The following is a 27088-nucleotide window of genomic DNA, read 5'->3' as shown; positions in this document are numbered from 1 at the left end:
CTTTGTTACTAATGTTGTGGCCCCACCCCATAGCAAAGAAACAGAATTTCCGGAGGATGAGGCCCAGAAATCAGGATTTTAAAAAGACTCCCAGGTGATTCTAATGTGCAGCCAAGGTTGAGAACCACTGCTATACTGTCTCAAACGGTCCCTTTTAGAGTGTTAGGCACAGAATAGGCCAGTGATGGCGAACCTTTTGAGCTCGGCGTGTCAGCATTTTGAAAAACCCTAACTTAACTCTGGTGCCGTGTCACATATAGAAATTTTTTTATATTTGCAACCATAGTAAAACAAAGATTTATATTTTTGATATTTATTTTATATATTTAAATGCCATTTAACAAAAAATCAACCAAAAAAATGAGTTCGAGTGTCACCTCTGACACGCGTGTCATAGGTTTGCCATCACTGGAATAGGCAATTAATGAATGCATTTTGGTTTGAAGGCTAAAACTTTGCTACCTTCAGAAGTTTAACAACATTCACATTGATCATTGTCATAGCCAAAGGGTTCCAATAATAAAAGCATCCACAAGAAAAACCTAACATACTTTAGAACTATTATTCCAAAGTAACTTTTATTTAAGACTTTCACCTGATTGCTTCAAATTTTTCTAGAAAGAAAATTAATCTTTTGAGATGTGTAATATCACTTATTCTTAATTATCCATGTTCCTTTTAGATGTTTCCATTCCTGAAAGGCCCAAGCTTAGATTTGTTGAAAGGATGCCACTTGTGCCAAAAGTGCGAAGAGAACCTAAAAACTTGCGTGACATACGGGGACCTTCAACTGAAGATACTGAGTTCACAGAAGGCAATTTTGCAATCTTGGTGAGTTCAGCGGCAAGCAGCTCTAGGGTGGAAGCCAGGGATTAACATAATCTCATACTCTTTGAGTCTCTTCCTTCACAGGTTTTATTAAAATTGCCACCAGTTGTTCTTTAAACTGATGTGCAACACCCAGTAAATATTTGAATTATTATTATTTTTTTTAATGTAGAGTGAAAATAATGTAAAAGCAGGGGGGGAAAGAGGCTACCTAATTTATCCCATAATCATGAGATCTTTGCAGGCCTCTGGAAAAATAAAACTATCCACTATTTAGGATGTGAGACAGCTGTTTCCTTACTTACTGAGTAGCTTCCATGAAGACTTGATGTCAGTAGCAGCAAAAAGGATGTGAACTAGTCTTTATTTCCCATCAGGCAGCCAAAGCGATGTTTTAAAGTCCTCTTCCCACAACCCCAAGATCAGCCCCTGCCTGACTACCTCTCAGACCCTCCTGTCCACTCTCGCCTGCCCATTCCTCACTACTCCAGCCTCTCTGGCTTCTCACACTCCAAACCTTCACCTACACCAGTGGTCGGCAAACTGCGGATCTCGAGCCATATGCGGCTCTTTGGCCCCTTGAGTGTGGCTCTTCCACAAAATACTGACTTCTGTGCATGGGCCATGAAGTTTCAATCGCACTGTACATGCGCACCCGCACGTGGTATTTTGTGGAAGAGCCACACTCAAGGGGCCAAAGAGCCGCATGTGGCTCACGAGCCACAGTTTGCCAACCACTGACCTACACCATTCTCTGCCTGGAATACTTGTCTTTTTTTCCTTTGGTTAGTTCTTACTGTTATGGCCTCACTCAGTTTTAAATGTCACCTCCTCAAAGAAGCCTTTCCTGGCTACCCATTGAAGTGGGCCCTTGTTCTCATTTCTTACTCAGTCCTAGGCTTTCCATGGTACTTATTATAACTCTTATTTTCATTTGTATGTTGAAGCCACAGTTGCTATAAAAGAAGACATAAGAATAGAGCCCATCTAAGATATCTAAATCCCCATGTGCTTCTAATTCTCCCATTCACTTTTAGGCACTGGGTGGTGGTTACCTCCACTGGGGCCATTTTGAAATGATGCGCCTGACAATCAACCGCTCTATGGACCCCAAGAACATGTTTGCTTTATGGCGAGTACCAGCCCCTTTCAAGCCTATCACCCGCAAGGGTATGGGACAGCGTATGGGGGGCGGCAAAGGCGCCATTGACCACTATGTGACTCCTGTGAAGACTGGCCGCCTCATAGTAGAGATGGGTGGACGCTGTGAATTCAAAGAGGTACAAGGTTTCCTCAACCAGGTTGCCCACAAATTGCCCTTCCCAGCAAAGGCTGTGAGCCGTGAAACCCTAGAGAAGATGCGGAAAGCTCAAGAGGAACGAGAGCGTAACAACCAAAACCCCTGGACCTTTGAGCGCATAGCCACTGCCAACATGCTAGGGATACGGAAAGTACTGAGCCCATATGACCTGACCCAGAAGGGGCGATACTGGGGCAAATTCTACCTGCCTGAACGTGTGTAGTGAGAATATGAGAAATAAATGTACAGAGAGAAGGAATCTACATATTTGTGCCCCTCAGTTACCTTGAAAGTCTGGGTAGCTCTGATATCATAACCAAGGAGCCGCATACGAGTGCTATAGATGAAAGTGCATTATATTTATATTAAATAAAGTTTCAGTATCACCTCTGGTTATAACTTCTCATTGGTCACTCTTAATCCCTTAAATGATTAAGAAAGAGGCCTGATGGACTTGGGAGCTCTGGTCCTCCCTGGCCATGTGGTGAACATCTTCAGGACTAAAGCAGGTGTTTGCATCTCCCACCTCTGATGCAAGTCAGACTTAGTATCTGTACTTCCTTTTATATGTACACACTTCAGGAGCTAGTTTCTAAGACCTTTTACTAGTTACAAATATAAACTAACATTTTTTAAAAAGCAAAGAAATAAAATGACAGTGTATGGGTTAATTCAACAAATATTTACTCATGCCCAGCTACCCATCTTCTCTCAATCTTGGGGGTTGGGGGCAGGTACTGGGAACACACTCTTGCCTTTTAGCAAAAGGAACTGAAAAACAAAAGTTAGAATTGTGTGGCCTTTCCTAGGTCTGAAACTGTTTAAGGAGGAAGAGTATCTGGCTCTATCTTTGTATCCCTGTGGGTTCTAGTACAGTGCAGTGTGCCAACAGGACTTGAATAGTTATTGCTGTATAAATGAGGGCCCCATGGTTCCAGCTTCCTATTTGCATTTGCCAAGATTAATCTGTTTTTCAGGACTAGCCAGCAATTCTCTATCCATTCTTCATGCTAAAGGAAATACAAATTGATAGGAACATTAAATCATTTGCTTTTGAAAGTGGGTAGAATAAAATGTCAAATATTTTTATCCCACTTTCTTAAAAAGTTGACATCTCCCACAAAGAAAATAATTTACTTTCGAAAGTACAAATTTACGTAAACAGTTGAATGGTCCTTAAAAGTTGTATGCTATTTTTAATGTATTTTTAATCACTTGAAATATCACTAAATTGCATAGAACAAATGTGAACCTTGAATTGGGGACAGTGTTTGGAACAGTTTCTTGTACACACATTGCTGTACAGTTTCAGTTAGCAATGTGGATTGGGTAAGAAGGAAGTGAGTGATAGCCACACTTCACCTTTCTGACCTAACATCTTCATCTCCTTCTTTAGGATTCATAGAGCACACTATTGATGACTTAGGAGTTCAACCAAAGTATAAACCTGTTTTGATTTGGATCCATGTTCAGTTATTAAACCACAACCCTGGGACCAACCATCTTAGCAGGGTGAGAGACTGTTGATGGCTCCACCATCCATAGGGAAAGGACTTTACAGTATAAGTTGTAAGGGGGATCCTGTTTTGTTTTTACATAAGTACATCAACCCATTCCAGGCATTTTATGCAGCCTCTGATACTAACAAACCATTTTCCATTGGTGGCTTAAAGGGTTTAAGAGTGAAATCCAAAGACTTACGAATAGAAAGCAGAGTTTAGTTACAGGTAATTAAGTCAACAGATAGTGGAGCACCTCTAAGTGGCAGGCACTATGCTAACGCTGAGGACAGCAGTGAACAAGACATGCCTGGTGCCTATCATTAGGCACTTCACTTTAAAGACTAGAGGGCCCTGAAGAAGGAAGCAGATGTAGGGTTGGTCAAAGGCGAGACTTAGAAGAACCTGAAGAGCAGAAGTAACAAGTGCCCAAACCTGATCAACTGATCCTGATGAACTGGGTGTGCTACAATATCTGCTTTTATTTCCTGAAGAGGTGCCTGTTACCCTGCAGTCGGTTGCTTCAAACCAGCTACGTATTTCTGTACTCCCTGTTCCTTCACCACTGCCCGCTGCCCAACTCTGTATGGTCATAATGTCTCCCTTTGCATAACTTTCAGTAGGTGTTTGACTGATGCCCTGTGTTATAAGAGGTTTCATAATGGAAAGAGGAGTCACTGTTGAGGAATCTTTAGTGAGAAGTGATGGCACCACAGAGGTGGACGGAGGATTAAAAATGCCAGTCGAGGATCCACCTGTGAGGGCTGAAGGAGATAATAGAAAGTGGAGGGGGAAAGTCAAAGATTATACAGCAAGTTGTTCAAGGTCAGGATCACAAATCCCTTTTCTGCAGGGGTAATGGGCTACTCACAAGGCTACATTAATATGTCCTAACCTTGTAAAGGAGAAAATTTATTTACATGAGGTTTACTATGTGGCCCTTTTCCAAAGAGTTTAAGGTGCTTCTAATACAAGAACTGATTCTTTATCCTTTGGCCATCCCTAGATGGCAAGGCCCACATTTTGCTGCAGTAGACCAGTGGTCGGCAAACCACGGCTCGCGAGCCACATGCGGCTCTTTGGCCCCTTGAGTGTGGCTCTTCCACAAAATACCATGTGAGGGCGTGCACGTACAGTGCGATTGAAACTTCGTGGCTGGTTATTTCGGTCATGACGACCCCTGGCTTTTTATATATTAGGATACTTATGATGGAAATATACATGCAGGTATTTTTATGACCAATATACTAGTATGTCATATATACATATGCCTGGTGAAAGGTTCTGAATATCATTTCTCTGGTGTTAAAGCCTAGATCCGTGGTCGGCAAACTTCGGCTCCCGAGCCACATGCAGCTCTTTTGCCCCTTGAGTGTGGCTCTTCCTAAGCCTTAGGAGTACCCTAATTAAGTTAATAACAATGTACCTACCTATATAGTTTAAGTTTAAAAAATTTGGCTCTCAAAAGAAATTTCAGTTGTTGTACTGTTGATATTTGGCTCTGTTGACTAATGAGTTTGCCGACCACTGCAGTAGACCAACACCCTTAGAGAAAGCATTCTTCTACCAGACCAGATTGCCACCTTTGTCTCCCTATCTACCTACTACCAATGCATCCCTCACTCACTTTTCTCACTATGAAGCATCTCTCTCATTAGCTTTCTCCAACCTTCATCTATTCTAACACCTAATCCCACCCAGACTTTGGTGACAAACAATGAATGCCCCCAGGACACACCCATTTCAGTAAGTGAAAGCAGACCTGACCCTCCCCACAGATGGCTCACCTTTTTCAGGCAAATATGCCCCCAATGGTAGAAGCTAAGATGATCGCAAGGATGATACAGCAGATCATGATCATGATCTTCTTCTGCTCATCCAGACGAAGAGAGAAAAAGCACATGAGAAACATCACTGTGCAGACAGAGTTCCCATGGAAGGTAGACAACGTGGATCAGGACATGTAAGGGGATATGAAGAAAAGGGGAGATGGATCTGGCTTCCAGAACCCAGAGTGTAGGAATGTTCCTTCTAAGTGAGAGATTCCAAATTCAGTCAACAGCTATCTTGGAGGATAGCTGTTCACTAGTAGTATGTGCTGCCAGCTAGGTACCATCACACTGATTTACCCCATTTCCTCCTAGAGCCACTACACTCAATGAGTGGGCCAAACTCTTTGGGGGGAGCACCTCAACTCTGAAACTCAAATACAATTACATTGCACTCTTTGAGAGTTGAAACATTTTCAAAAATTAGAACTTCGGATCCATCTCACTCAGCACATGTTTAAAAAATATTTATACCCCATTCCAAAGCCTAAGCTCACCACATGGTGGCGCCCAATCACTAAGTATTTTGCAGACAAATGGAGACAACTGGTTTCACAATCAATATAAAGTCATTTATTTTTAAATAGCAATAAAATAATCATGTGTACTTTTTAAAAAATACAAACAACAACAAAAACCTTCACTTATATTGTATTCCAAACTATAAGCCCAGACCTCAATCTCAGGAGAGCAAAAGCCTGTGATTAGAGCTTGTCTGGCCTTGCTGTTAGAGCCAGTCCACTTCAACTTCATAGCCATGGGCAAGAGGCATCCCCTTGGCTCTGTCTGAGTGCTGGACGATGACTGGAAATAGCTTTTACAAAGGAAGCCAATGGGCAGTGCCTGGATGAGGGTGCTCGCCCTGCCCTAGAAAGCATTAAAATCAATGCTGAAGTATAAATCAGACAGACTGGCAGAGACCAGCAGGGAATCTAAGAGGCTCAAAACTGGGCCAGCACAGTCATGACACTTGAAAATTTCCCAGCTATTGCTTCCTCACTGATGAGATTATGGGAGACAAAGCACCTGTCAAGCTTATTAACCTGATAGAAGGAAGAGCTACCCAGTAGTTCCTGGTGTCCCCCAACAGACTGGGCCCTGGAGACAGGACATTCCAGAGGTCACACAAATGATATCAATTGCTCTGGGGCAAGCCTAGCCTAGGCAGCAGATAGTGAAAGGTTTCAAAGCTTCCCGCATATCTGCTAACCAGAAAAAACTTAATGGAGATCAACTTAGTCCTCACCCCAAAGACCTACGATTCTCCCAGTCATCATCCAGAACCAGCAGGCTTCTCCATGACATGGAAAGATCCTACTTCTACTATGACTCATTTGCAGGTAAGCAATGTCTCTTACCTAATTTTTGGCCTAGCTCAAGGTTGTTGGGTTTTGTTTATTTTTGGTGTGGTGTGGTGTGGTGTGTGTGTGTGTGTGTGTTTGTTTGTTTTTTGAGGTTATATTCTCCACTTCTAGCTTCCTACTTCATGAGAGACACATGAAGAGATATATACATCAGCCAATTATAAAAATTTACCTGGAACATATGAAATGAGTGACGGAGTGCTGGCACCAGTCTGAAACATTTCCAGAGCCAAAGACTCAAGCACCTTGTTCCTGGCTCAATGTTAAATGCCAAACATTTTTTTAAGTAAAAAATATTTGGCTTCAAGGCAGTGGCTTCACAAAGCATCACCCTTAACAGTGGGCAACCAGTTTCCAAGACTCAGCCATGAAAACAAATATCCCATCTCCTCAGCCTACATAAACGGTAACCTCAGATGACTGCATCACACTGGCGCCACCTACAGTAAACATGAGAGAATACAACAGACAAATACCGAAGTTGGCCACTAACCTAAATATACTAAGAGCTTCATTTAAGGCTGAATTTCAAGCAAGTCAGCTCTCAGACCAAAATGACATCTGCCAATCCCTCATATTTTCAGGACACAGGGACAACAAACTGTGAGGACTGGGAACCTGCCAAGTAGAAGACTCAAGTCCAAACCTTACTATTGGAAAGAATCCCTTTGCTTTGTTAAAGAAACCCTCCTAGGAAAGATACAATGCAATTTTTGGGAGAAGAATGACAGTCCATGAGGTAGAAATACAGCACCTTGGGAAGATTTTGAATAATTGGCTTTCCAAGGTGCAAGGCAAAAATTTGACACAGTAGAGAGAAAAAAGAGAAGCCAGGCTGGTTCAGACACTGCAGGTTTTGAGGAAAACTCAGGGTTGCATCAGGTAGATTAGACTCCTCCAGGGCTAGATGGTTTGCTGCGTCAGGTCCAAGGATGGTTACAGGAAACAAAGAAATGGGTCCCATCCTCTTTCGGGAAGGCCATTCAAACTCCATTCCCATCTGAAGACAAGGTGGCCACACCAGGCTGGAGTAGAATCGGGCTCTAAGGGAGGCAGGGGAAGGAGGAGCTGATCAGTGCACAGGATGATGTTGAAGGGCAACATTAAGAATCAGCCACAAACCTAGAAGGTGGAGAGGAAAGATCAGAAATACCTGAAAAGGGGAGAATAATGGGAAAGTCAATGCTAAACCTGAGAAATCCAATAGACACACCAACACAGGACCTGAAATGAAAAATCCCACTGTATAAGAAACAAAGCCCTATGATGAGAGGGAAAGTTTTTTAAATCTCTAGTCCTTTGTCTAATTCTTCACACAGGCTGTCACATACCCAGGACTTGTCAGTGGGAGGCACAATCACATGTTGGAAACACCTATTCTACTGTGGAGCCAACATCAGTGCCTTTCAAACACATGCTTCAGAAGCTTTCTGGGACTCCAGTCTTCTTTATGACTCTCCTTACACTCCACTTCTCTCAGAGGGCAGAAAGACACAGTGAAAAGAATATGGAAAAGCTCAGGGCTTATATTATGGCTACTCTGCCTTATGAGCTGTGTGGACCTGGGCAAGTTTCTTAACTTATTGAGCTTCAAATAACTTTCCTGTCTGAAAATTGGGTTGACATTCTTCTCCTAGACAGGAGAGTAGCTGCCACACAACTAGGAATGAGAAATGTAAGTTGTCTTCCTTCTCTCCTGTTCAGAGAACTCTCTCCCTCAGATGGAGGCAGAGGCGAGGCCTAGTAACGCTCAGTCCTGACTTTATTAGGGAATACGGATGGAATACCCTGCAGTAAGCAACTTAGCATATCAACTAAAAACAATATATCAATTAGTCTCATTTAAAAATGATTCATTTACATTCTGAATTCCTGGAATTAGGAATGGTAAGGGGCAATATGAATTTGCAAGACATCTTTCATCCAAGGATATGGAAATATATGCCTTTGCTTAGTTTTAACATCCTTTCCAGTGATACAGTTAAGAGAGCAAAACTTGAACTTTAAAAGCAAACAGAAACAATGGCTAGACTCCAAATTGGGGGGGGGGGTCAATTAATTACTTAGATGTTGCTCACTTCACTGCTGATTCTCTCTCCGGAGGAAGGCGAATGTTTAGAGCTATAACAATCTGACTTTCAGACCCTTTAGTTACATGGAAGGAGGAGGCAAGAAATATAAAGTGAAGGATTGCCTCTGGATATCAAAATGGTAGTATGTATCAAGTCTTAAAAATACTTCTATTACCTCAGGAACCCAACTTCTATGAATTTATAATATAGGGAAAATAGAAATGAGAAAACTATTACATAAGTTAGTCATAATGTTAGTAATAGCAAAACAATAACAAACCTCCAACATTGGGGAAATGTAACATAATTAAGAGTATAGTCACAATCTTGTGTTGAAAATCAGATTTACAAGAGATATTAGTGGAATGATGCTTACAATTTTGTAACTGGGTACAAAATGATAGGTAATATAGTCAGAACCATGTAAAACTATATCTGAATGTGTAAACATGCCACAAGGCTTTCAACAATATTAAATGTTAATTCTGTTCACCTTTTCTGCATTTTATAGTTTTTAAACAAAAATACTATATTTTGCCCTAGCTGGTTTGGCTCAGTGGATAGAGCATCGGCCTGTGGACTGAAGGGTCCCAGGTTCGATTCTGGTCAAGGGCACATACCTGGCTTGCAAGGCTTGATCCCCAGAAGGGGGCATGCAGGAGGCTGCCAATCAATGATTCTCTCTCATCATTGATGTTTCTATCTCTCTCTCCCTCTCCCTTCCTCTCTGAAATCAATAAAAATATATTTTTTAAAAAATACTATATTTTATTCAGGAAAGTAATATTCAAGAAGTCACTGACTTAAGAGTTTTAAGTTTTAACATTCCCAATAACTAGATCATTCCTATCATGCTACCACTATATACATGAAACCTTGATTCAGGGGTGAGCCTTATTCTTTTTACCAGATTTTAAAAGAAATTAATAGGCTATATTTTAAAGTCACTATCAACTAGGGTTCTCTAGACTTTGTAGACAATGATAAATAGCTACCTTGTTGTACAAAGAGAAACTAAGATGTCAATAAGGACTCCCATAGGTCCACTATTAGCTGTATGTTCAAACTTGGTTGTATTATTTTTCTCTTTAAGCCGAAGTGTCTTCGCCTGTAAAATGTGGATAATAATAGCACCTATCTCATAGGGTGTTGTGAGGAGTCAGTGTTATGTGTATATGGTGTTCAGTACATTGTCTGGCACAATTCAACATTCAAAAATGTTAACTACTAAATCATTCACGATCCAAACAGTCAGCCACAAACAAACCCCTACAGACACCATTCCCAATTCAAAACTTCATTTACACTAAAAAGAAGATGAAAAAGCAAAGCCCAACATCCATGAAATCCAGTAAGAATTCAGAAGACAAAGCCCAGATCCAGAACACAGACTGTACCCAGCACAGGAGCATGCTTGCTGGGTAAGAGGAGTGGGAATGAAGTGCTCAGAGAGACCAGGAATGGCAGTGAAACATTAACAGGCAAAGAGTAGGGACAACCAGGAGACCCAACCCACCGACTGCAGCCAGAACCCAAGAACAGAATTTTAAAGAGATGACAGAATGTACAGACAACTGAAAGTTTTAGCAAGTCCAAGGACAATCACAAGGCGGAAGAAGCAGGATTTAAAATCCCAGGCTAATTTGTCAAGAGGAAGTCAAAAAAGAGTCCCGAGAACCTTCCATTTACTTACATTTCAGTGCAGCAGCCTCTTGGGCCGCCCTTATTTCAGCCCAACGGAAAGTCCAATAACCAATGCTAAAATGCCCAGCAACACAACTACTACCACAATGATAATTATCAACTTCTGGAGAGGGATAAGAGAAACAAAAACAAGGCATTATTACACACAGCCAAAAGCAATAATAATTCATCTAAAACCCAACCCCTCTCACCTCAACATCGAAAGCATCTTAGCAATTCAAATAAAAAAGCCTACAGCCTATATGAAGACATTCCATTAGGATATTTTATACTTATCAGATTACTTCTTGGCTAGCTATATATTCTAGATGGAAACACAGAGTTTCTATCAGCTCTCAGCTCACAATGCTGTCCTGCCCATGTGGACAGACATAAGAGCAACTATCATGGAGTCGCCACGCAGCAATAGGCCAAGATATAAAGTGATTCATCTTTTATTTTCCAAAGGGGGTGCAACGATATTTTTGACACAGTCCTAATGTCAAACTCTGTCCATCTCCTCCCTAAAGCACACACCCACCTGACAGCCCCAGTGACTGGACATCCAAAAGCAAGAGTATGGTCCTATTGTGAACCAGCCTGGATTCATCATGTAAAGTAACGCCCCAGCTTCCCAAATCCCTGCGCAAGCAACAGGTGAAGTGAGAAAACAAGGAACTGAAGAACAAAAATATCAGAGCCCAGGAGGAACAGGAAAGAAACGTCTAAAGAGCAAGCAAAAGCCACAGAGCTGGCTACCAGTCAATGGGCAGAGAAGCCAGAAGGCCTCCAGCATCGGGGCACCAGAAGGAAGTGGGTGGGGAGATAGGATGGTGTGGTGGGAAGAGCATGATTAGGATCTGAATCTGAATCCAAGCTCCTATGCTGACTAGGTGGCCTGAAGCCAATTCGTCTCTGACCCTCCTGTCATCTATGAAGTAGAACTAGTAGGTGCTCCGTAAGATACGCCATGTTCACAACAATCAGCACAGCACTGATTTCCTGGTAGAGAAAGGGCGGGGGTGGGGGGAATCTTGGGCTGCTTGAGTGGAAGAGAAGGTTTCAGAGGAGTCAAGTATAACATTTGCCCAGGAGCAACACCCGGGCAATCGCTCCACCCTACAGAACTGCCTTCAGTGTGGTTCTGGGGTGCGAGCCTGTGAGCCAGATCCATGAGAGGCACAGCACGGGAAGGAAGGACAGCTAGTCTCTAGGAGAGGCTGACACAGGTGTTTGGATGAGGCCAGGACAGAGAGAGAAGGCACAGGTTCAAGGACACAGATGGGGATAACTGGAGAGAGGAGAGGCAAGTAGGACCAGCTGGGACTAAGGCGCTCACCCTCCGAGCTTCACTCTGATACTTGACAGCTTTTTTGGTATCGGTAACGGCTCGCTCCACGAAACCCACTGACTGGTCCATGTTGTTCTCGATACGGTCAATCATGGCTCCCTTTCCCGGGATGCAAGAGGTGGTGGCAGCAGAAGAAGAGACAGAGAGAGGAAAGAAAGAGCGAGAGATAGCGCACAACATGGACTCTTCCCTGAAGGCGGCGGGCGTCTCACCTTCCGGGCCTGCCCCTGGTATTTCACGGCTTTTTTAGTTTCATCCCGTGCCTTCTCCACGTGATCCACTGTGTGCATGACATTCAACTCTATGTTATCTAACATCTCGCCCTGCAAAGAACAGACACTAGTCACACTTAATAACTGTCCCCCCTCCCCCAGACAGTCCTATCCCCACATCATTATCTTCAATGCCAAGGGGAGCATCCAGAAAACCTGATGTGTGGCCTTCAGAGGGCACATGCCCACCTTTTCCCCTGATTTACCTATTACCAGGGTCCTGGCCTCTTCCTGGTCATTCAGACCTGAATCAAGTTCATTTGGCTTGAACTAAGTTTGTTCAATACCATTGAATGGTGCCTGGCACACAGTAGGTACTCCATAAATATCTGAGGGTGGGAACATGTACTTTCTCAGAGATATTCCCAGGCCCCTTAAGTGACACACTGGGTTCACCCAAGCTATGTGGCTAAGAGACAGTGATCTCTTAAGAAGATTCCCAACCTATTTCCCAGCTATTACTTCCTGACAAGAAGTGCTCTCATTACAATTAATTTCTGGGCACCTTAGGATGGGAATTCCCCTCACCTACCTACATCTTCCCTCAACTCGACCCATCGTTTTACAACAGTCTGTCAACAGGGAAAGGCACTTACCACCACTTGGATCTCAAACCAGCTCCTCGGCAAGGCAGTGTGGGGAGAAAAAGGAAAAGTGGGGATGGAAGGACTAGCAACATGGTCTCAAAGGCCAGACTGGGAGGAGGAATGGCACTGAGCCCTGAGCAGGGAACTGATGTCAACTGCCAGCCAGGCAGTGCTCGGGCTACAGTTCAGTTCTGCAGTCCTTCAAAGGAAGCAGTTCTCAGTCCTGTCCAGCTGGCCGAGCAGCTGTAGGTTCAGTGATATCGGCACGACACCACAACACTGGGCTGTGTCTGACTATGTGAAACTAACACTGCACGCAGGAGACAGACTCGCATCCCTGAGAAGTGTGCCCAGGGACAGAACAAGCTGTCTAGCTAAGCACCATTTGTGTTTCAAGTTCTTATGTAAATACTGTGCTATTCCTTCATTCACTTTATCATCTACTCTTGTTTCTGAGCCAAAAGTGGCAACATTTTTGGAAGAACAAATATAGAATAAAAAACAAAAATGGAAAAATAATAAAAACTTCTATTAAATCTAACTTTTCACCAGTGAAACCGTTTATATCAGGAGACTGTTTTAAGGCATCATCATTAAGAACCCATTATCTCTAACTTTAAAAAGCAAATAAAAATAGAACCTGAGTCCAGAGGAAACTGGGCACTTGAAAGATACTTGTAACCCCATATTAACTAGAAATGACTGAGGCCAAAGTACTAAAAAGAACGAGAAGCCATGTGTCAGGGTCCAAGTGTGCATTCCTTTCCCTGGGATACTGAAATTCTGTTTCTCCTTCAAGCAAATTCTGATGATGCTCCCTCACCTGGGTCCTCATATTCTCTTCCTCACCATTTTCAGAAGTACCTGAGCTTCCCTCTTCTCCCTCCCACACTGATACCCGTGGCCAGTTACCTGATTCTCCACCAGCATGGCGATGTCCATAAACATGTCATGGAGCTCCTTGATGCTGCTCTCCAGCCTCACGATGTCTTTGTGCCGTCCCTCGATCTCACTGAGGGCTTGCTTGGAAATCTGAGAGTCAATGATCTACAAGAGGCCGCACAATGACAGGCCATCAGCCACCATCCCCTGCTGCAGCCTTCACATCCCCTCCTGCCCAGCTCCTCACATCCCCTGCCTCCCTGCACCTGCAGCCCACCCTTCCCTGGCTACCCGAATGGAGCTCCCCAGTGGCCTCCCTCCTCTGTGGAGGGGCATACACCCCAGCTCCCGAGTCACTCACCCCAGAAGTGAAGATGGCAGGGTTTCCACTCTCCAACATCTCCTCCAGCTCCTCATCTGTGGTCTTCTTGCCGGCTTTATAACAGAAGCAGAGCATCGAATATAAGGTCAAAACACACCATTTCAAAAGTTCCCTGAAGATTAGGAATATGGTAACTCCACTATAAAGACCATGGCCTTTACAACACTCTCCCAACATTCTCCTGACTCATCTGTCCTCGATTTCTCCCATAATCTGATTCATTGTTAACATAATCAGCAATTATCTTCCTGAAACATATACCTAATCACATTCTTCCCAGCTCAGAACATTGACTGGTCCCATCACTACACCTCAGAGACCAAGGCCCTCAGGACAAGGAGTCAGTTCCTGGGTGGACCCTTCCTGCATCCCCATTAACCTCTCACTGTTATTCCCAAATGCACACTTTCCCCAGACCCTGGACAACCTGCCACTCCTAAATACACTTGTGTTTCTTTCACAACTTCCTTGTTCCTACAGTTCTTCCACTTACAGGGCGCTCCCAGCCCCACCGCCCCACAGGGCCCTGAGTTCCACGTTACCAAATTCCTAAAGAGCACAGCTTCATTAATGTCCTCGTTCCTCACAGCAGCTAGCATCACACCTTTTATTTCATAAATGGTCTTTGCTATCAAAAAGACAGCAAAAAACATCTTGAGTCCCCAGGAGAGCCATTGTTTAGCAAGTGTCTCCTCTCTACGTATAGGAAACGCTGGCCTCCATAAAGACAAAATTGCTTGGGCCTGATAAACACTGAGCCACCTTCAGCCTAAGAACCAGCATCCAGGGAGTGTCCCGGGCTTGGGCACAGAATATGAGATGGAAGCCCAAGCATGGTTGCTGCTCCTTCTCCCCATATCTCACAACTGGGGCAGACAACCATGTGGCAGGAAAGCGTGAAGAAGCACCACGAAATTTCAGACACGCACTGATTTCGAGCTGCCGCTGGATTCGCCCTTTGCTGCGTTCACGAAAGTCCACTTGAGCCTCATTGTATTTGGTCATCACTTCCACAAACTTCCGGGACAGGACAGAGTGCTGTGGGAAGAATGTCAAATGCAGTAGGTGAGGGAGGGGGGAGGTCCCTAACTGCTGTAGAACCCCCACCCCCAACACCACCCCACATAGCTTCATCTCCAGCAGCACTGGCCTTGGAATGAAAAGACTAATACATCAGACTCAACTTTTTGGTGTTCTAACTTTACACCAATGGGAGATCCACTGATCTTTCCAAAGCCTGTCTTCAGCAGGTTTACCTGCCCTGCTGACCTCATGTGGTACTTGTGAGGCCAGACGAGATACTCTGTGAATCTCAGAGCCCTGCACCCACATGGACAAGGAGCATTTTTCTGGCACAACTCTTGGCCTGCTTTCTAAAGCTGTCAGATTCCCTTTCTACATCCCATACCTGCCAAAGTCCTGAATTCTTACTCAAACTCTTCTCCCCAACTCTTTTTGCTTCTAAATAAAAAAGTGAATGCATTCACTCAATAGCCATTAAGCACCACTGGTTTGAAAAATCACCAATATTTATACTTTTTCAAACCTACGACCACTGTGAAAATTCAGAAACAAAATCATTGCAAAAACCCACCTAGCCAACTTTCCTCTTGCCTCTTCCCCCCTCTGAGCCAATTTTCAAACTAAAAGACTTCAACCTGAAGCAAATACATACAGGTGACTCGATCATAATCAGAGTCCCTAGAAAGCAATGGGCTGCCTCTCTTCATGTTTGTCCTTCATCCCTACCTCACCCCCATCGCCACCAACACACACACCCACACACACCATATACACCAACAAACACAGATACACACACCTGCAGACCCACAGACACACAGAGAGACACACATACCCTGAGCCTGTCTGTCCATGTGGGCACTCTTACTCACCCAAGGCTCAGCCTCCTCTGGCTACCCCCAATTCTTCCTGAGGTCTTATAATGCTAAGAACATATGCAATAGATTATGTATTCTTACACTGCCCTCCATAACAGGTTCCTTATGCCACCTGAACATCATGCTAGTTCTTCAAGGACAAGGATCATTATCTTTGATGTCCACCAAAGAGCCTAACTCCAAACTGGACAACTAATGACAAACAATCTTTAGAGAGAAGACTTCAATTTCCTCCCCTGTAAAACAAGGAGGCATACAAAATCCTAAGCTATGTTTTTGGGAGCCCTAGGAAGTTCTTCAGGGACCTCCTTGGAGGAGAGTATCAGAGTGGCCAGGAGGGCTGGACTTCAGCCCTGTTCTCTACTTTAACCTGGACAGCTCCTCCTTTCCAGTTCCCAGTTGAGTTCCAAATAAGAATTGTACTTAAAAACAAAACAAAACAAACAAAAAAACCCTGAGCTAAGAAAAAAATAAATTAAGAGATTAAACTAGATGATAGTTAAACCAGAGAAAGTCCTACCTGGGATTTTCGAATACGAAGGTCTGCAGACGAGCGGACCTCGTCTTCTTCAATGTGCCTCTCCATGCCTGGAGCAAAGAGATAGATTATTCCAGCAACACACCTGCTGCTCTCCTCTGAGAAACACACTGGTCAATACAAATCTCCTTGCTCATTCTCACACACCCAGCCCATGGAGATGGAGCAACAGGCAGGTACAATCTCTGAAAGTCAGCTCACATATGAGCCACAGGACTTGCATTTCACACCCTTTGCTATTACCAGGTATTCTTTGGGTATATCTTAGCACAGCATGAGCCTTACTCACCAAGAAACTCAGTCTCAAACCCTTGTCCTGCCACTTACTAGCTGTGTGACTTTGGGAAAGCCATTTCACCTTTCTCAGTATTCCCTCACCTATAAAATGGAATACATATAGCACCTCCCTCACAATCCTGATGTGAAGATTAAATGGGACTGCGCACAGAGTGCTTGGCTCAGTGGCAGACACACCATCATTGCTATTATTGGAAGTTGCTACTATGACCACCACCTCTATCCCCATGAAAACAAGTACAGTGATTAGTTTTGAGTGAAAAAGAAATAACTTGGGCTGAACAACGCTGATTTCACTCTCTGACCAATAACATACATTCACTGAACAGAGATGCAGACCACAGCCATTGAACTGAGAGACCTTCTAGGCCCCCAGAGGAATTAAATCTATGACATTGCTCACTGAACAATGCTCTAAACTGAGGGGTGGGGCTAAGGTAATGGCCGGTGATACACATCCCCAAGAAATGTCAATAGACTAAATAATATATTGTGCATCTATATATCTCTACCATTACTATTCAAATGTACATAGGTGCTGGGGAAACAGAGAAAGGCAGAGCTCCTTAGTGAAAGCTGCCAAGTCACACAACTACTCAGTAGCTGAGAGCACACGTCAATGCCCATCTCTTAACTTCAATTCTGCACTCTTTCAAACACAGTCATGATCAAGAACAGGCAAATTTCTGGGGAGAGTGCCCAAACCACAGGCAAAGATAAAATAAGTGGCTTTGCTTCCACCAGGATGAGTTTTGGTCCAGGAGATTTGGACCCTGTGGATGTGACACAGATAGTGGTGGGGGCTGGCTTGTTCCCTTTACTCCCTTCTTACTCTTCAGTTTGTTCCGGACGTTGTTGGCCCTTTTCTTGATTTCAGTCGTGAGCTGCTCTAGGTCATCCTTGGTTTCTGGGTAAACAAAGGCAGGTATGATCAGTTAGAAAAGACTAATTATTAATGCCCAGAGCAATATTTATTCTAGTGTGCTCTCCATCATTAGAATCATAGAAAGCTTACTTTTAAAGGCATTTTCCAGGCATTCCATCCCAGACCTACAGAATAAAAACCCCCAGGGTTGGATCTCCGCCATCTGTCTTTTTAACAAGCCTTCCCAAGTAATTCTCCAGCACACAAATTTTGAGAACCTTGTTTTTAGAGGAAATAATCCAGTTTACCATAAGGGCTTCCATTTAGAAGGGAGAATAGGGTTTTTATGGTACTTCTGAGGAGAAAAGAATTCCATGTTTATCAACTTAGAATCAAGCATATATTTATGACACACAATGCTGTCCTAGGAGGTATGGAGCGAAATGAGTATTAGCTATGACCACCCTACAGCACCTACTACAAGCATGGAACTGAGATAGAAACTAAGTTTTCAGAGAAAAGATATAGAGCCTGCCTTCAAGCTGTTCAGGGTCTAGTGGGGAACAAGGGACAAAAGGGACACCGTTGATTGCAGTTCTAATATGCAGTGTGGATTAAGGTGTGAGTTCTGGTCAAGGCATGCATGGGATGGGATGGGATGGGATGGGATGGGATGGGATGGGATGGGATGGGATGGGATGGGATGGGATGGGATGGGATGGGATGGGATGGGATGGGATGGGATGGGATGGGATGGTTAGGAAGAGCCCACTAGCACAGCTGGAGGGACCTGGAAAGGCTTTTAAAGACAGATGATAATAGGACTAAATCTCAAAGAAGGACTAAGAGTTAACCAGGTTGGAAAAGAGACTAAGACTGAAGTCTCAGGGAGGAAAAACAATATGTGAAAGACCTTTGGGGACAAGAAGCATTTGGGGAACAAAGTTTGGTCTGGCTACAGTGTGGGTAACATGGGGAAGGATGGCAAAAATGTGGCCAAGACCATGCCATAGGCTCTACTAACATCTTTCAACTTTAATCTTTAGGTAATAGAGAGTCACTGAAAAAGTTGAACAGTAACAAACTTGTTCCTTGTTCTTATGGAATCTAAAATATAATCCTAAACTCTACTCTAAAAATTTGAAATAATTAGGGGGGAAATTTTTTCCATGCTGGTAACAAACAGGAGATTAGTGATGGGAGGAACTGATGTGGACTTGAACCATTTTGTAAAGCCTCATGAAAAAATAATGGACTTGATCTGGTAAGACTTAGGAGATAGCACAAGCAAAGGGGCAGAGATGGGGCTGAGATGAGGTTCATTAGAAGCAGGAAGAGTCACTGTCAGTCATGAGCAACCAGTTGGGAAGTAGAGGAGTTTCACTGCATGGATTACGTGGGACCATGAAGAGAAGAGCTGACTATGGTTGAGCAGGGTGAGCCCAGATAGGGTAAAGGAGGATGGGAGATGATATGATGTGTACACTGGTGGAATATAATGCATATGTACGCTGCCCTGCTGTTCACAGAGGGAAGGAAAAACAAGGTTGGCTCAGCCCCTATGCCAAGGGTCATCACTGGGTGACTCATCTCTGGGTAAACACTCACTTGGTTCTGGAATTGGTGCAGACAGAATGATACTGTAGAGTTTCTTAGCCCCCTCTACATGCTCAGAGATCTTGTCAATGTTGAGCCGAGTTTCCTCAATCTATAATCAGAAAGACAACAGCCTTGGTCATCATAGAGGAAGACTATATCCATGACTGAGATGAAAGCTGAGCAGAGCTCCTTAGTGAAAGCTGCCCATCTTCTGGGTTTGTGGAAGAAGATATGACTGAAATGTCTTCTGCTACCCAGTGAGTAAACTAATTTCAGCAGAGCAGTCATTGGAAATTCACACTCATCTGCCCACCTTGGAGGGGAGGATTCAGGCCAGAGTGCAGAAGAGCCAGGAAAACCCATGAAGAGGAATCAGAGAGAAGGGCCAACACACCTGATAAGGCAGATCCTTTAGCCCCCTGCACCCCACCCCCAAAGGTGAGAAAAGAGAGAGAATGGGAGAGGGGAAAAGAGAAAGAGGAAAGAAAAAAAAAGTGAAAGGGAGAGAACCAACCTAGAGAGTAAAAAACAAAGAGAGAAGAATGAGAGGAATAGTGAGACAGAAACAGAGAAAGAGAGAGACTAAGTGTGACCACCTCAAGAGGCAGCTCGAGCTTTTCTCCAACATATTACGTTATATTGTACTAGAGGCCCGGTGCACGAAATTTGTGCACTTGAGGGGGGGTCCCTCAGCCCAGCCTGCACCCTCTCATAGTCCAGGAGCCCTCAGGGGATGTCCGACTGCTGGCTTAGGCTCCCCCCGCCCCCGCCCCCATGGGGAGCGGGCCTAAGTCGGCAGTCGGACATCCTTAGCACTGCTGTGGAGGCTGGAGAGGCTCCCGCCACTGCCATAGTGATCTGCCAGCCGTGAGCCTGGCTTCTGGCTGAGCAGCGCTGCACTGACCACCAGGGGGCAGTTCCTGAGTTTAGCGTCTGCCCCCTGGTGGTCAGTGCACATCATAGCGACTGGTCATTCTGCCGTTGGGTCAATTTGCATATTACCCTTTTATTATACAGGATTATTATACAGGATAGCTGATTCCCTCATACGATCACGACCCTGAAGCTCCAGCCATGACTGCTTCCTACGGTTCCTGATTGTACAGGTATGTGTCATAAAGTATTTCCAGCAGCACTTCATTCCCAGAGAGAACCCCAACATAGGACACTGCCTCAGAGCATTAACAGCATCCTCAGTCCCTCTTCAAAGGCATGAGCCACTCCTGCCCCCTGGTTCCCTGACCCCGGATGTGGTGAAAGCCACTGAGACCTGAAAACCCACCTCGTCTACCTGCCTCACTCCCAAAATGAGGGGCATATCAAAGAGGCAACAAATAAAAAAAAATTATGTAAAATGCCATACAGGCGAATCTGAACATCTGAGATGCAACAGAAATACATCTCAACCAGTGGGGTGGCTCAGTGGTAGGGCATCGCCAGATTGTGGGCTCAATCCCCAGTAGGGAGTGAGCAGGAGGCAGCCAATCAATGATTCTCTCTCACCATTGATGTTTCTATCTCTCTCCCCCCGCCTCTCCCTTCCTCCCTGAAATCAATAAAAATATATTTTTAAAAAAGAAACACATCTCAATTTGCGCTTTTCAGAACACTTTTCTTCCATAAATAATTATACCAGATCATACCTCTCCAAATTGCATAGAACATCGGAGAAATAAAACTTGAGTTCTCAAACCCTCAAATTAGTATTTTTGCTACTGGACCAGGGGTCTTCCCCTCTATAAATATTGGCCTTGGTGGACCACAGTTTGAGAGTTGAAAGACGTAAAATAAAATTTCAATGTAATATCTTCAGAGTATATATACAAATATAAGTAGCCATCCAAAGATTTATCAGTTGGCAAAACAATCCACAGTACTACATTAGTACCTTTATTCAAATGAGGAACCTAAATGTTGGTGCTCTCCAGACTCCAACTAGGATGCTTTTCCATTAGATCTACGACCTGACGGTTGGCTTTTCCAAACTGTTTCACTTTTAGCAGAATCCAAGTCTCTGTGACTATAAAAAATGGCATATATCATCACCTGTGAAATCCGGCAGCCTCACAAGTGTAACAACCTCAGAATCAGGCCCTCGGGTGACCCAGAAATTGTCACCTTTTCCTTCCCTTCCCCTTTATCTCTCACATCAGACACTGGCTCCTCTTAACAACTCATTAAATGTCATTGCATCACACCAAATTCCCATTTCCATCACATGACTGTCTTGCCAAAGCAATTGCATTACATAAACAGGACTGAGAAATAAAGGCTTTCTAGAATAAAATGCACTAACCATTGATAAATGAGCTTGACATATTTTCACTAGTCAGAGGCCTTAGATTTTTGCATGTTCAATGGATTGGGTGTTTTAGAAAATATATTCTGGAATTTTATTTCACAAACTGAAGAGCATTATGACCCAAAGTTTGGTCAATGGTATAAAAAACGTGACAGGGAGCTGCTAGGATGAGATGGCTGGGCCTCAAGCTCAGAGTCGCTCCAGACATTTGGAGACTGGATAGGAAATGGCTTGCCCAGCCCTGCGGACGGGAGAATAGGGCCGTGTGCTCCATCCTCAACCCAGGAATCAGGAACCTAGTAGGAAATCTACAAGTGCGGAACCTAATGCTCAAGGCTATTTGTGTGTTTGTTTGGGGTTGTTTGGGGTTGACATTACCCAGCACAATAATATGTTTAAAGACTAAAACCGCTTTAACATGTACCTGTATCAGAAATAAGGGCCTTCACTGGATGTCTGTAAAGTCACTGTCACTTTCTCCCTTTTATGCATGAGAACACTGTGGCTCAAAGAGGTAGAGAAACTCACTCAAGGCCATACTGCAGAAAGGTGAAACCAAGGTTTGAATGTTGACATCTGTTAAACCCTGTCTCCTGAACCAGGTAAAGGTGCAAGAACCACCTATGGGAGGCTCCTCTGCCTCCTCTCCCAGGTCCATGCTATCATCCAGTGAGTGCATGTTCAACCCACTGTTGTGTGAGAGGGACTTAGTGACCTCTCACTGAGATCATCTGCCGCATTTCTTTGTTCTCTAACCAATGCTCCCTATGGAGAGCTTTTTACACAAGGGTGCTCATGAAACACTGCTGATCTAGGGAACCAATCAGGTTTTTCTCATCACCATGCTAAATTTGTGGCTAACATATCTTCAATGCCTGCTTATTGTATGTTACTTTTTAAAATGTATTTTTCAGTGATTTTTCAGCAATGTGGAAAACAAGTTAGAATCAAATTGAACAAGTTCAAGGTTCGGCTCTATCTCTTAGCAGTTTTGTGACCTTGAACAAACCACTTACCACCACCCCCTGCCCCAGTTCTCTTACTGGTGAAATGAGGATTAGTTTCCACTTCCTAGAGGTTTTGTGGGGTTTAAATGAGATAATACAAGTCAAACACTTAACACAAAGCATATGCTCAATAAACATAAATGATGGTGATGATAATACAATCATAACCAACAATTACTGCACATTTATTATATGCCAGGTCCCATGCTGTGCCTACACAAGGACGCCTCATTTAATCCTCATGGCAATCCTAACAGTAACAAAATGCTGGGTAATGTTGTCAGGAGCCACCCAAGGAAATCAAGTAAGGACAGCAAGTCGACCACTCCTCAAGTTGGGTGTCTACCTCATGGAATTATAATTAGCACAGTATACTAATCACCATCATCTAACTGAAAGGAGGGGATTATCTTCAAGGCATGGATGGCCTCTTCCCTCTGGAGCTAATTAGCCAGTGGAATTTAATTAGACAATGGAAAGCAGAGAAAGTACCACTTTGGAGAGCGAGGGGAGAAGGCTTTGTCCATTCTACTTACAATGTCTCTGCTTCCCCTAAGTTCCCATGTACCTGTACCTGCAGTTAGGCATTAATTCCTGCATATTTATTTATTTAAAATGTATTATGTGCCACCCCTCTAACGTGACAAAAGTAATGGAGTTGAAGGGTCACATAATAACTCTTCCTTTTCACAATTCATTAATTTCCCCAAAAATGGTATAATCCAAAACAGTTCACATATAAGGAGTTCTCAGTCAAATCCTCTTTTATTTACTTTTTTTTTTACTGAAACAAAGGTGATTTTTTTATCAGAAAGAAAAAAAAGCCTTATATTAATACATCAATGTTTGTGAGAATGTACATCAAATTGATCTTTAAAAAAAAACACATCACAATGACAGAAAATTTGATATATTACACCTTCGAGGAGCCTGCAACCAGGCCACTTGGAAATAAATATACAGCTCCCACCACCACCACACACAAATATGTACGTTGTATAAGCAAAGGTTTAGAAAACACATTGGGAGAGAAGGGTGGACACAGCCATATGTGTATATGTGAGCATGGCTTCTTGGCTTTGGAAAACAAAAAACATTGACGAGAAGGAACAGAGAGAGATCTCAGTCAGCCAAGCATCAGAAGTCAAATCCCTCAGGGGTTTTATCAAGATTGGGACTAGTGTTTCAACTCCCTCTTATGAATGAAAAGAAATGAACGATCTCAGAGTTATACTGAACAGTGAACACTAGTATTCTCAGACAATAATCTTAAATCATTCAGTGTATGTGGGCTTTTGCATCATCAAAATTTAGTCAGGAAAACAAAAACATATCTAGTTATTTTAACTGAAGTAATAGAATGCAGGGTATTCTTTACACAGAGATGGAAGGGCCAAGAAGAGGATGGTAAGACACTGAAAATTAACTACAGCAGGTTGAATGGACAAACATGGGAGCCAGACCACGGTGAAGTTGACCAGCAGAACGGGCTAGAGGCAAGGTCTGTTGAGTGAAAGCTGAGGCATGGGAGAGACATGTCTGGGGAGGAATACCATGGCCTCTTCTCCTCTCTTGAGTCTTCCGCCAGTGCCAGTGCCAGTGCCTCCCCTAGGTCAAACACACCAAAGCCAGTTGGCAAGGGAACCTGGGGAATGAGTTCCCTGCAATGCAGAGCAGAGTACAGGAAGGGCGGGGAACAAACCTGAGAGCAAATAGGCAAATGACTGGCAAGGGCTTCCTGCCTGGCTATTGGGGAGCCCAGAAATGCAGAACCTACCAGCTCCCCTGGTCATTCAAACAGTCTACATACAGAAAGAATCAAGGAGTATTTAACCTGCTATATTTTACATAATGCCTGGATTTCAAAGTCACATTCACTTTGAGGTTCTTAATGTTAACAAAACTCAAGCCCACCTAGCAAATCCCTAAGCTTTTAAGACTGCTCACCCCACCCTCACCCCCACCCCCAGTTCTCTAACCAGGCACGCTCCACTCTCCAAAGCCCCATGGCACTTTGCCCACACTCCACCCACTCTCACTTCTCCCAGTCCTGACTCAGATCTGCTCAAGGACTGGGACTGTCTTGTTCCTCTTAGAAAACTTGACATCCATCATTGTGCCAAGCATGTGGTGTCACTTCATAGAAATTTGTTCAGTGAATAAATAAATGGACATAAGTAACTGCAGGAGACAAGCATACACCACTGCAGAACTGTCTCATCAACTTTTTAAAAGCACAGCCAGAAAAGAAAACTTTCTAATAGCATTTTCCAAAATGTATTCATTCACCCTTGTTAAAAGACGTTACACATCAAAAAGGTTTCTGTGAAAAAGTAGGCAAGCAAAGCAGGTCTCTTTATTACAGGACCTCTTGGAGCCTTTAATAAGTTAACGTGCATTTTACCTCTCCATGGTAGGAAGGAATAGGAAGCATTTCTCAGACATATTTGATCCAAGAAGTCTTTTTGCATCTCACACTGCCGTCCATGACAAACACTCTGACCCACCAAACACCCACATGCCAGCCCCTGCCCTTCTTGTTACCAGAATTCTGATTTTGTCTGGGCAGCAATGCTGCCATCACCAGAGGATGAATCACGATGGGTTCTATGGCCATCCTGACAATCCTGTCCCTTTGCGAAGGAGTCACTCTCCTGGCCTCCCTTCTAGCCAAGCCTGGCCACAACCATGTGATCCATTGCTGGCCAATGGGTAACAAGGGAAAGTCAACTTGGAGGATTTGTGTTATCTTCTTCCCTGATAAAAGCATCTTTGAACTTTTCTAGCTGCCCCCTTTCTCACTTCTTGTGAGGCTGGTATAGGACAATGCAATATGCAGCTGTGACTATGGTGGCTGTAGAACACAACACAAATTCTTTAATGCCCCTCCCATTCTTTAATGCCCCTCCTATTGAGAGGTGGTATTCTATGTATTGCCCTTTTGAATCTGCTTCAACAACAGAGTATAGCACAGGTGACTTCCATAGCTGGAACACTTGCCTTAGACCCCTGAGTCTCTGTGTACCAACCTCACGCCCTGACTTGGTGGTGCTGAGAAGTCCAAGCCACATAAAGAGGCCAAGTGTAGGCACTCCAACTGACAGGCTCTACTGAGCCTTCCTGAGTCCCTCTAGTTCAGGCACCAGTGTTAGAATACAGAAGTCTCTCTCAATGTTAGAATAAAGATTCCTGCTTCTGGATGTTCAATTCTTCACAACTAAGGCTCCAGAAATTGTGGGGCAAAACTCAGCCATCTCCACTATGCCCTGTTTGCCACTGTGCCCTGTCTGAATTCCTACTCCACAGACTCTATCAGAATCACCAAAAAGGTTGGTTATACCACTAACGGTTACAGCAATTTGCTATACAGCAATAATCCAAACAGACTCCATCTCTCAATCCTAAGGGAAAAGCCAAGAGGGTCAGAGAGCTATTGACCTAGAACCCCAACACCTCTAACCCGCTGCACCATCCCTAACTCCAGACTTGTTCATATGTGAAATCATTCATGTCTTTATTGCTTAAGCCACAGTTACATGAAGGCATCCCTAAGTGATACACCATGCTGCTGCTCAGCGACCCAGATTCAGGCCGGGCGCTCCTTTTTCCCATTAGCTGGGCATGGAAACTTACTGATCTTTCCTTTTCTGGCCTCTCCCTCTCCACACACTACCACCAGAATAATTTTCTAAAACTCACCTCAATCCCATTAGTTTCTTGTTTAAAACGTTCAAAGGCTCCCCATTACTTCGCAGGAGTTTGTAGCTGCAGCAGGCAACAGAAGCATCTGGAAGAACTTCAGAAGTCTGAGCATTCCAGGCCCTCTGTGTCAAGTGTACATGCAAACAACTCCCAGGCAACTCTGATGGGCAAGTCTAGTTTCAAACCAATGAGGCCTGCCGTCCCCTCCCCTTTCCTTCTATCCCGACAGAGCATGAGGCTTCCTCTTCTGTGCTCCCACTTTACTACCTTGTTGACACTTGTTACCATGTGACTTTTAAAAGTTTTCTGTCACCCTCACCAGACAAGGAGCCACCAGAAGGAAAGACCCCTGTCACACAGAAGGTTCTATCCCCAGTACCTAGTACACTCTCTGGAGGACAGTGGCACTCATGTCTTCCCATGATTAGATGAATGGATGAATGAATATAGAACAGGGGTCCTCAAACTATGGCCCGCGGGCCACATGCAAATACAAATATTGTATTTGTTCCCGTTTTGTTTTTTTACTTCAAAATAAGATATGTGCAGTGTGCATAGGAATTTGTTCATAGTTTTTTTTTTAAACTATAGTCCGGCCTTCCAACGGTCTGAGGGACAGTGAACTGGCCCCCTGTTTAAAAAGTTTGAGGACCCCTGATATAGAACAATAAACCCCTCATCTTTCTGCCTTCTCAGGTATGTTCTGTTTCCTCTGAAACTCTGCTCGCTCTCTCTCTGCCAACTGAGCAAACAGGCCAAGGAAAATACAGACAACTACAAATTAGACATAAGTCTGAGGTTTATCATTTACTAGACCCCGGCTTGCCCAGC

The 27088-nt window shown here is 43.8% G+C and overlaps 2 protein-coding genes across 9 annotated transcripts in view; one reads left to right on the top strand and one right to left on the bottom strand.

The window, feature by feature from the left end:
- The window catches only part of MRPL16 (mitochondrial ribosomal protein L16), a 4923-nt gene extending 2396 nt beyond the window's left edge, over positions 1–2527 (top strand). Inside the window, exons 3-4 of the mRNA XM_005860445.2 lie at positions 683–831; positions 1866–2527. Of these exons, the coding sequence (XP_005860507.1) occupies positions 683–831; positions 1866–2351 (635 nt within the window). The 3' untranslated portion in view covers positions 2352–2527. The remainder of the gene's footprint in view (positions 1–682; positions 832–1865) is intronic.
- Positions 1–27088, bottom strand: part of STX3 (syntaxin 3) — a 51791-nt gene that overhangs the window by 21148 nt on the left and 3555 nt on the right. The window contains exons 2-12 of one of the 8 annotated variants that reach the window (XR_001360961.1): positions 19256–19355; positions 17615–17689; positions 16468–16535; positions 14979–15087; positions 14029–14102; positions 13698–13832; positions 12139–12249; positions 11915–12025; positions 5415–5497; positions 4033–4391; positions 3347–3981 (exon numbers count right to left, since the gene is read on the bottom strand). Coding sequence is in view for 7 of the 8 variants with exons in the window: in XM_014534939.1 (XP_014390425.1) it covers positions 7804–7863; positions 11915–12025; positions 12139–12249; positions 13698–13832; positions 14029–14102; positions 14979–15087; positions 16468–16535; positions 17615–17689; positions 19256–19355 (843 nt within the window). In the remaining variant the exon portion in view is untranslated. Of the gene's footprint in view, positions 1–3346; positions 4392–5414; positions 5498–6186; positions 9084–10585; positions 10700–11914; positions 12026–12138; positions 12250–13697; positions 13833–14028; positions 14103–14978; positions 15088–16467; positions 16536–17614; positions 17690–19255; positions 19356–27088 lie in introns of those variants that run through there. The other 7 variants (XM_014534945.1, XM_014534939.1, XM_014534942.1 and 4 more) reach the window with 7 other exon arrangements.

Source organism: Myotis brandtii, unplaced genomic scaffold (genome assembly GCF_000412655.1).
Source record: "Myotis brandtii unplaced genomic scaffold, ASM41265v1 scaffold1341, whole genome shotgun sequence".
Taxonomy (NCBI): domain Eukaryota; kingdom Metazoa; phylum Chordata; class Mammalia; order Chiroptera; family Vespertilionidae; genus Myotis; species Myotis brandtii.
Note: the sequence above shows the minus strand (reverse complement) of the source record. Positions and strands in the feature narration are given on the sequence as shown.